General features: G+C 46.1%; 1 protein-coding gene across 1 annotated transcript in view; it reads left to right on the forward strand.

The window, feature by feature from the left end:
- Positions 1 to 11,124, forward strand: part of LOC103129959 (dynein heavy chain 17, axonemal-like) — a 33,391-nt gene that overhangs the window by 6,647 nt on the left and 15,620 nt on the right. The window contains exons 6-9 of the mRNA XM_016665515.1: positions 1,597 to 1,755; positions 1,833 to 1,919; positions 1,988 to 2,155; positions 2,229 to 2,345. Of these exons, the coding sequence (XP_016521001.1) occupies positions 1,597 to 1,755; positions 1,833 to 1,919; positions 1,988 to 2,155; positions 2,229 to 2,345 (531 nt within the window). The remainder of the gene's footprint in view (positions 1 to 1,596; positions 1,756 to 1,832; positions 1,920 to 1,987; positions 2,156 to 2,228; positions 2,346 to 11,124) is intronic.

Genomic DNA, 11,124 nt, shown 5'->3' on the forward strand with positions numbered 1-11,124 from the left:
TAATGGCAGAGGCAGGAAATCTCAATGCGTTACTGAGACATTTTAGGCGCTTTCGCATGGAACGGAACGGTTGTGTTCGCATTACAACTTGTGACCGGTGTTATAGATCAACTGGTGGTGGCAGCTGGAAAAGACTGATGTTTCTGTGGGCGTGGCTTTTTAGGACCCCTTTACCGAACCAGCAAGTAAACAATACAATAAGCGTAAAGAACTACAAATCTTTGCAAAAATACTATCCGATTCCGTAAAACAACCACTAAGATCTCGGGAATAACTAATTAGAAAGACTTTATTGGTCTAATATGGTATGTTGCCTTTTTTTAAAAAAAAGAAAGGCACCGGATCAGACCCAGATCCAGGTTCAGGTTCAGGTGGGACCATAGAACAGCTGTTAGCAAGGCTAATGTCTTGAGAAGTGGAGAGGGACGATGGTTAATTCTGTCCGCCATCGTGAGAATAGGGTACGAAGCGTCCAACGTGGACCAATAATAATCATGATGGACGTTTGCCTGAACAAATCAGACATTTTTTCAACAGCACCGCCAAAATCCTCTTAGCCAGTGATAAAGTTAAGGCATTCTGACCTTATTCATTCACAGAAATCTTTGGGATTCACAGGGGCCCCGGGCTGCAGCCCCGGTAAGCCCAGGCTAAAATCTGGGCTTGCAGATGGTGAAGAGAAGCGGTCCTAGGACAGATCCCTGGGGAACACCTGAAACCAGAGGAGGATAGATGGATTTGAATGATTTAAGTTGGATGAACTGAGAGAGATGTGACTGAATCCAAGGGAGGGAGTTTGTTTTCATGCTGCATAGAGCAGGAAGCTACACTCACCACTACCTTCACTTATTGATCTGGAAATGATTAGATGCTTAGCATTGTTATTTTAATGAGTTTATGTGATGCTTAGCCATCAGCTGTTAGTCTGGAGCCCTTAAGCCATTAGCCAGATGTCTTCCAGATAATATATGACATTGTTTGGGTTAAAACAGCATTCATAACAAAGGATTTCTGCCTGATGTCGCATGATGTTGTCTGATGCTGCCAGATGCCACGTGGGCCTGTGCTGCGTTGATGTCAATGAGGAATGTGTAAACTTGCAACTTAATGACAAAAACCAAAATAAGCTAAAAGCCAGTAAAGCCGTATCCACCTTATTCCTACGCCCCATGATGCTTTGTGTGAATTATGGGTGTGACTTCCGCCGCAAGCCGGAACTGCCATTGGTTTGCATGTTACCCTAACGCTAACCGGCTTTCGTCGGAGCTTTTAGGCTATAAAATATGTGGGAACACCAGCGATCAAATCTTAAATGTGACTATTGGTTTACCGCAACCTACAGCTGTTGCGGGGAGGGATGACAACTTGAAGAAATGGCNCTAATAGTGCAGCTAGCTAGAAGCTAATAGTGCAGCTAGCTAGAAGCTAATAGTGCAGCTAGCTAGAAGCTAACTAAGGGAGTGTGTCCCCTGCAGAGCGGTGGCGCTGAGCAGCGTTCTGGGGAAACCCTGGAGGAGGCTCGCCGTCTCCACTGGTTCAGAATCTGTTGCTTTATTCCATCAAGATGTCAGCATGTCTCACCTGTCTCACCTGCAGAGTAGGGACTTCCTCCCTGGACAGGAAGTGATCGGGGTTCTGGTGTCAGAACCCGGCCCGGTTCTCCAGGACATCCGGCTGGTGATCCAGACCCTTCAGGCTCTCAAGTCCGCCTTCTGTGAGCAGCAGAGCCAACTGGAGCTCCAGAACCAGAACCAGGTACTGGGCTGCAGCAGGGCCACCTGTCCAGGTGGAACCAGAGTGATGTCATTGTCCAGCTTGTCTCTGTCCTCCAGGCCACGCCCACTCCCAGCTGGACCTTCCCGTCTCACCTGGTCTTCTTCCACCTGGACACCTTCCTGAACCGCCTGCTCAGCATCCAGGTAGCCCCGCCCCCTCATCTGAAGTCGCTCACTTCCTGTAGACTGATTCCACCCCCTCCGTCCAACAGGAAGTGCACTTGGTCACAGCACGGTTCTACCAGCTGGACCAGGCGGTTCTGAGCGGCGCCAGCGGCACCTTGCTCACCGTCGGGATCCAGCAGGTGTACCAGGACTTCCTGGTCCAGGTGAGGCTGCTGTCGGCCTGCAGCTGCGACCCCACCGACCCGGAGGACCAGGTGAGCCGACCCCCGGCCCCAACCCACTTCCTGTGGCCGAGCCCTCACTGACCCGCCTCTCTCCCTCCCTGAGACCTTCGAGCTGGAGCTGGACCAGTTCTGGGAGCAGGTTCTGGACCTGGAGACCCGCCTGGTGTCGGTTCTGAGCAAGGCCCTAGAGGACTGCAGCGAGGTGGCGTCCGCTGCCAAGGTACCGCCGCCGACCCGGTTCCGATTAGCGATGGACCAGTCCGGCCTGTTCAGCTGCGATATCTGAGGTTTATGATGGGCTGGTACAGGCTTCTCAAGCAGTGGGGCGCGGCCCCTCAGGGGTCGTGGAGAGGTGTTGGGGGGCCAGAAGCAGAACTTTCTAAGTGACACGACGTCGGTTCCGCCCTCATGAGGAACAAGCTGGGTTTTAATGGCAGAGGCAGGAAATCTCAATGCGTTACTGAGACATTTTAGGCGCTTTCGCACGGAACGGTTGTGTTCGCATTACAACTTGCGACCGGTGTTATAGATCAACTGGTGGCTAAATCAAATGGTGGTGGCAGCTGGAAAAGACTGATGTTTCTGTGGGCGTGGCTTTTTAGGACCCCCCCCACTGTTTCTGTAATGTTACACTTTATTTCCTAGCTCATTTACAGAAGACATGGCTACCGCAGATCTATGTGGCAGTGTCATTTCTTCCTTATTGCTGATATTTTTTCTCGTCTTTATTCTTTTCATCAAGTGACCGTAATTCTCAACCATATGAGACATCGCTGAAAAAACAAGTGTCTAATATACTTTTACATCAGAAACAGGTTAAAATCTTCACTCGAACTGAGATTCTGAAAGTGCCACCAATTAATCCAGGCCTGGTTCTGAAAGCGCGGGGTGTCCGTTAGATGACAATCAGTGACAGCTAGGAAATAAAGTGTAGCGTTACAGAAACAGTTAAAAAGATTTCGCTATAGTTTCTGTGGATACCTATTTGAAATATCACAATATGAGGAAAAATTACACAGCCAGTCGATCTTTTTAAACATTTCATTTTTAATCCCAAGGCTCTTCAACATTTATGTCGGCTTTCAGGGAATAATCTTGACTTTGAAATCTGCTCATGCCACATCGAGATCTATTTCGATCTTCCTTTGACGAGTTTCAACCTCTGAAGCAACACATAAGTCAGGACAGGTTCTGCGTAATTTACACGTTTTGATGGTTTTGCAGATGAACTTTAAAAAAAAGGCAACATGCCATATTAGACCAATAAAGTCTTTCTAATTAGTTATTCCCGAGATCTTAGTGGTTGTTTTACGGAATCGGATAGTATTTTTGCAAAGATTTGTAGTTCTTTAAGCTTATTGCATTGTTTACTTCCTGGTTCGGTAAAGGGGTCCTAAAAAGCCACGCCCACAGAAACATCAGTCTTTTCCAGCTGCCACACCAGTTGATTTAGCCACCAGTTGATCTATAACACCGGTCGCAAGTTGTAATGCGAACACAACCGTTCCGTGCGAAAGCGCCTTTTGTGGGTCATTTTTGCCTCATCAGCCGAAACTGAGGCAGAAAATTCGACAAGAGTCGAACTAATAACCTTACATCCGGTCTGTAAGGTTATTATTCGGAACAAAGTCTCAGTGGACGTGACGGTGAAATCTGCCTTCAGCTAAATGCTTAAAAATAAACAGCTTAAAGTGCCGTTTGAATGTCAACACAGCAGTTACTGCAGTCTAATAATAATAAAAATGCATTTTATTTGCCAGCACCTTTCAAAACACCCAAGGACCTTTTACAACATGAGAAACACAAATTAAACAGTGAAAATGGCTACACGACACAAAACCACAAAATAACTGGACCGTTAAAGTGAGAAGGAACTCGGGCTGAAACGATTCCTGGAGCGATTCGATTCCCTCGATTATTAAAATTCATCCAGGAAAGTTTACCTGCCTCAAAGATTCGTTAATTTATACTTTATCATTTAGCGCGCCGTGTTCCGGCCGGGACATTATTTGCGTTGCGCATCGCTCTGACTTCCACCTCTGAGTTGTTGGTGAAAGCTAAGTGTTAGCGGCATAACGTCCAATCTTCCAGTTCGGCCCGCGGGGATTTTACTGATTGGTGATAATTTTGGGTTTTCATCGTTTTTGGGGAACCAATTGTTGCCCACTCGAACAAAAGTGGTGTGGAGACAGGCAGTGGTTGTAAATTTCCTTTACTTTCTTTTTTTCTGAACATACAAAACACACTCATCAATCTGTGCGTTACGCTATAGCTGCTATATTCACCATCTTCTTCTTCGAAAACTTAGGACCCTTAGGACCCGAGGCTGCCCTAAGCGCCTGTTACAAACTGATCACTGTCCAAACTTGTTTCGCTCTCAGCCAGAATAGCTACCAACATATATATTCAGCTAAACATGGACAATGAAACGGTGCTTTTTAATAACAAAACAAAACATTTATAGGAAAAGAGAATGGACTCATATTTCAATGGAAGGGGGGGGTTCCTTTATCTAAAGTCTTCAGCAACTGGTCCCCTACACTGTCCCCCTCAAAATAAATGTCGTCCCGACATAGTGACATCTCCAGACAAACTGAATCTTCAGCCGGTATGGGGAAGACGGTCTCTTGGTACACTTTCCTGTATGATACAGTTCTTAACATGGCATCTATCCCCTCTTCATGCCATGTTGAACAATAGACAGTACTGGCCAGGTAATATCTGTAAAGTCACTCTGCCATCTCTGCAGGTTGTGTGTATCATAAAGTTTGACCTTCAGTTCCTGCCCCATAACCCTTCATTCAGACCCACTTATGCTATTATGTGCTTAACATATGTATCAGCCTAAATCCACATTCCAGATGTGCACTAATCAGCTATCAATATGCTTAAAGCTTATGATTCTAATCCCCTCTGTCCTGTGTATATAGCCTGAACATATAACTGAACAATGTGACCGAACCACAATATGAACTCAACAGTACTTGTGGCTAACCATAAGTGTTGGTTGGCCTAGCCTGCTGTATGTGGTTGTTTTGGGCGGATGTCGTTGTCTAGGATACTGTCTTGAAACAGGTTCCAGCCGCCTCTCGCCTGCTTCATCAGATGACGTGTGCTCCTCTGCCACCATTTCTTCTTCCTCTCTGTCCACTTCTCCTTCCCACTCCACCTCTTGTTCTGCACCCACTTGAGCATCCTCTGCACCTCTACTCAACTGACCTTCAACTTGTTCAGGTTGTACCTTCGGATGGGTGATGAACCTCCAGTTGTCTTCGCCATCAGAGCTGCTGTCACCATTCTTGTCAACACAATCTTCCTGCTTCCTTCTGTTTCTACTCTGCTGTTGCCTCTTCTTGTCCCTCATGTTTTTCACTTCTTTATCCGTTTCAGCTGTCAGAAAATCACAAGCCAATAGTAAGTTTCTGTGCAAAACTCTAACCTTCCCTGCGCCTTTCTCAGGATGTACTGCATAAACAGGACTGTCCTTGTGTTTCCTTTCAGTGACTACATAGACCTTGTCTTCCCAGTACCTGTAACCTGAGTTTTCCTGGTCCTCCTCGCTCCTTGAAATTCCGCACTAAGACCCTAGATCCTGGCTGCAGTTCCACTCCATGAATTCTCCGGTCATACTCCTTATGTGCTGTCTCAGATGCCAACTTGTAATCTTCTTGCATCCTTTTTCTCCACTTACTGGCATAATCACTGTGGGAGGTGCTCTGATCAGTTGGAGTTAACCCAAACATCATGTCCACTGGCAGCCGAGGACTCCTGCCATAAAGGTGCATATCCGGTTGCTTCGCTACGCGTACAATTATATGCATGCACCACTTTGGGCAGGGAGCTCTTCCAATCTGACTTTTCTTTTTCTGTCAGGTTTCTGAGCATTGAAAGAAGAGTTTGATTAAATCTTTCTGGTTGCCCGTTTCCAGCTGCATGGTAGGGAGTTGTACAGGAGTCTTGGATGCCACAATACTTTTCCAACTTAGAAGACAGCTTGTTTTCGAATTCTTTGCCCTGATCATGATGAAGTTTAGCTGGAAATCCAAACTTTAGGGCAAAGTCTCCGAAGATCTTTTCTGCAGCAGTTTTTGCTGACTTGTTCGCGCATGCATACGCTTGAGCAAAGCGTGAAAAGTGAGCTATGACAACAAGGATGTATTCATATCCTCCTTTACAACGCTCCAAATGAAGGAAGTCAATGGAGACCATCTCGAATGGGTGAGTGGTAACAATATTGACCAGTGGTGCTCTTGTTATCCTGTTTGGATGCTTCCGCTTCAGGCAACTACAAACCTTTGTCACATAGTGTTCCACATCCCTTTTCATATATGGCCAGTAAAATCGGTCACGGATTAAGTTCAATGTTCTCTCCACACCAAGGTGTCCCATTTCCTCATGCAGTTCTTTATATATCAGCTTCACGCCTTGGGCAGCACAAGTTGAACTCGATCGAAGGGTTAAACACACAGTTTGTTTCTTTCTCTAGCGAATACAGAGATGCCATCACGCCAATTTCTTTTGGCATGCCGGGGCCATTGTTGTCTCATCACAAACTCGCACCTTTCCAATCATTGAATCCTCTTCCTGTGCTTTTCTGAGGTCCTCTGGTGATATTTTGGCCACTGTTGGTGTTATGTGTTCCTGTTCTTCATTATTGCAGACTGACATTATGACTGCAGGACACAACCACGGCTCTTGATCATGGGATGTTAGCTGGACTGACTGTGTGACAGAAGAAATTACCTCTGGCTCCATCTCCTGGACGCATGTACTCCTCCAGGTCCAGGGGCATCCTTGACAGTCCATCTGCGTCCCCATTCACTTTCCCCGGTCGATACTTGATGGAGAAGTTAAAGTCTGCTGGTTCGGCTATCCAGGGGTGTGTGGTGGCATTTAGCTTGGCTGATGTTAAAACATAGGGTTAGGGTAGGGTAGGGTTTTGTCTTTTAGAAAAAAAAAAAAAAACAGTCCAAACAAAAACTACCCAACCAGGGTGGGCGAAGAACCAGGAGTCCCGGAGGCGGGTCCGGCGGTCGCCGCCGCCGCAGCAGGAAGTGGAGCTGGATTGCCCATCATCTCCGCCTGGGCTGCATCACGGTCCCACTCGGCGTCTTCCAATAATTCCACCAAACCTGGATCGGGGAGGAGCGGGATCCATTTTCGGAGAACCGTTGCGCAGGCTGAGGCCGTGGTAAACCGTTTGTACAAAGAGCAGGGTTTAGCCACGGTGTCGACATAGTTCTTGATTGTTCTCTTTAAACGGTCCACGTCTCCGAACATCTGAGCAGCTGGGTTCATAGTTGTTGTTAATTGCGATTCTCACCGGTCTGGTCGGGTCCTTCTGTCAGGTGTGGTGGTTGCGAGGTGGTGAGGAGAGACGCAGAGACCCAGGTTGTGATAAAGATGATGATAAATTTAATGAAGAAAGCTCAACAGTCCAGAACAGGTGGCACGGCAGAGAGTTAGCACACAGCTAATTACTGGTAGCAACTGAAAACCTGAAGCCTGAAAACGAGAGCTAGACCAACATAGGACTTAACAGTTCGACTGTGAAGGTAAGCAGACAAACGATGAATGACGTAAACACGACAAGGACCCGACAAGAGACAGAGACAACAGGGAGGGTAATCAGGTAACTAGACACACCTGGGAAGCAATCAACGGGGAAGACGCAGAGACAGAGACTCACAGGACAGAAACTGAACACAGAAAACCCTTAAAAATAAATACACAGAAACACGGATCATGACAGGTGTGATGATGTATGGAGAGGTGACTGGCATAAGTGGAACGTACGATATTTTCGCTTTCTCATCCATTTCCGCTTGCGCCTCCAGCTGTTTAATCCGTTCACAGAGCCGCTCATACACCTTTTCCTCAGCTTCTCCTTGCAGCACCGTGTGTTGTGAGTGTGTGGATGTCTGCATGTTCACATTCATGCCATCAGGTTTCACAGTCAACCTTTTGGGTCCCCTGCAACCCCTAGAGAAGTGTCCCAATTGTCCACACTTAAAACAATGTTCACATTGATCACTTATGTTGTGCTCTTCACATCCTTTGCATGTGAAGAGCACATGCAAAGGTTTTGCTTGATTTTCTTGATTTCAGTGATTTCTTCCCAGAGCAGCCTTACTGTTTCACATAGCTCTGACTCCCTTGAACTGATGGGTGTTGATGTTTTACGGTTTTTTTCCTTCACCACTTCAGCTGACTGTTCTTGGAAACTGGCATTAGATGCAGCTAGGCCTGTCATGATAACAAATTTTGGTGAGCGATTAATTGTCTAAAAAATTATTGTGATAAACGATAATATTGTTTCAAGACTTTTTGACACTGATTTAATGGAAATGACTAATAATGCAGCGATTTCCTGATGCACTTTATTTCCAAAAGAACACATAACACTGGAGCTGATCAACTAAACTAACAAAACAACCAAAACAAAAATAAAATGGATTCTCAGCCTCCATTAACAAAAAATGTACTTGAATAAAAACTAAACAACATGAAGCCAAAGTGGAAATAAATACTGGATTCAACCAAAAGAGAGCAGATTATGAAGTCTGTATTGCCCTTCTGTAATCTCTAGATTTAAATAGAGAAAACGGGCCATCCGGCCACCTAATGCAGTAGTTCATGCTACACCATTTATTGCCCCTATTTTCCTCTTACAACAATCTTAGATCGTTGGCCGATCTAAGATTGTCGCTGCTGATTTCCTAACCGATCATCCTGCAGTGTGATGTAGATCGTCGATCTAAATCAGGGGTTTTCCCCGACCCGGAGCTTAACGGTGAATGTGACAGGTAGCCAATCAGAAAGCCGGATTCTCCTCCTGCTTTCTGAGGGGAAATTACGGAGGGGAATCCCAAACAGCTGACACGGCGCGACACGAAGTCCAGCATCGGAGATGATATGTAGAAACAACATCAACATTTCGTGCAAAGATTATAGAAATGACAAGGAGAGGAGTTGGAGCCAAATTGCTACCGCAGCTGATAAACCCAGTAAGTTTCCAGCTGTTCTTCGTTAACGTGACATAAATAGGTTACAATGATTTTCATTCAGTCAGGACTTTACGCTGACTCTAGCCACATGCATCACAGGTAGATTCTAGTAAAGTATTGATTAATGCCTGGTATTAAAATCAGCTAACTGGACTTGTAGCCATTATTTTGTGCCCATTGCTGGACACCACACGGCTGAACCCTATGAACTGTTATCCTAGGATTTCTGTCGGCTGATGTGTCTCAGGTTTAGAAAATGGGCCGACAGCTGGTGTAGTGTGAGCTGGACATTACACTAAGGAAATGAGGAAGGGAGGGTCAGTGCAGAGCACCGGAGCTGAGCCTCTTTTCATTCAGAGTCATCAACAGGAAGAGACGATAATTAAAATGAGGTCGGTAGGTTTAATTTATCGTGCGATTAATTGATTTACCGTTTATCGCGACAGGCCTAGATGCAGCCTGGTTTTGCTGTCTGAACTGCATTTCTGTTTGTAGCTCGTTGACTTTTGGAGTTTTCGTGTAGCTTTTCCTCTGGACTGTCGTTCTGAATCCACACTTGCAGTCTCATTCATCTTTTCAATAAGAGTCCCATCTGTCTCAGCTTGATCATCAAGGTAAGACTTCAGCTGAAGCTTTGTTGTCACTCAATAGTCCAGTTCTGACTCACCTCAGGAATTTCCTCTGAATGAAGTCGGCGCTGTACTGCTCATCTGCATCTACTTCTCTTGAAGCAAGCAGCAGCCTCTCTTTCAGTTCAGTTGCCCTGAAGAGGAAATTTTGGGGGGATTCCCGACTGTCCTGTGTGATATTTATCAGTCTTTGGTAGATATCAATAGAACTATCCTCTTTAAAATTGCTTTCAGCTGGGGCGGGGTCAGACCACATTTAATTTCAAGCATGTCACGAATGCTTAAACCAGGGCTCATTGCTTTTATTACAGCTTCTATTACTTCAACATCGCTATGTCCTTTACTCAGGCCTCTCTCAATCTGATGCATTAAGTTTGTGGATGAGAGCCTGTCTTTCTGACCTTTCTCCCCTATCTGACCACATATTTTAAATTCCCTCTGTATGGTCACTTCTGGAAGCCTATTTGCTGTGGTTGGCATTTCAGTCACTGTTCTCTGAGGCTTATCATTTATACGTTCATTTAGCCTCCCAACTTCCTCTTGCAATGCTTGGTTGTTAAGGTGGAGCTGTGAGTATTTTTCTGCTAAGTCCATTTGTTCCGTTACAGCCTTTGGTGCTTTGTGATGTGTTGCACGTTGCCTCCTCTTCAGCAGAAACTTCAAAATGTTTTGATATCTGTTCAATTGATTTGAACATTCTCTGAAGAAAGCGTCTCACCGCCTCCTCTTCATCGTTAATCACAGCATCAATGGACTCTGTTATTAATCATATTAACGCTCACCTCGTTACAGAATGTCCGCCTTGGATTTTAGCTTCTGCACACACCTCTGAGCTGATCCAACTGCAAGAGCCATAGCTGCTGAGAGACGGTCTCTGCCAACTCCTCCATGTCGGTCGCGCGGAGTGAAGGCGTGCTCCCGCCGCTGCTTGCTCCGGTTAGCATCCCTCCAAGAAAGTCCTTCGACGAAGCATTAATAATATTTTGTTGCCCACTCGAACAAAAGTGGTGTCGAGACAGGCGGAGGTTGTAAATTTCCTTTACTTCCCTTTTTTCTGAACATACATAGCTGCTGTATTCACCATCATCATCATCTTCTTCTTCGAAAACTTAGGAGCCTTAGGTATGAATACGTATACGCCTCATGGAGCGGGTCAGAGGTCATGGAGTGGCTCAGAGGTCATGGAGCGGGTCAGAGGTCATGGAGCGGGTCAGAGGTCATGGAGCGGGTCATAGGTCATGGAGCGGGTCATAGGTCATGGAGCGGGTCAGAGGTCATGGAGCGGGTCAGAGGTCATGGAGCGGGTCAGAGGTCATGGAGCGGGTCAGAGGTCATGGAGCGGGTCATGGGTCATGGAGCGGGT

Source organism: Poecilia formosa, unplaced genomic scaffold (assembly GCF_000485575.1).
Source record: "Poecilia formosa unplaced genomic scaffold, Poecilia_formosa-5.1.2 Scaffold593, whole genome shotgun sequence".
Classification (NCBI taxonomy): domain Eukaryota; kingdom Metazoa; phylum Chordata; class Actinopteri; order Cyprinodontiformes; family Poeciliidae; genus Poecilia; species Poecilia formosa.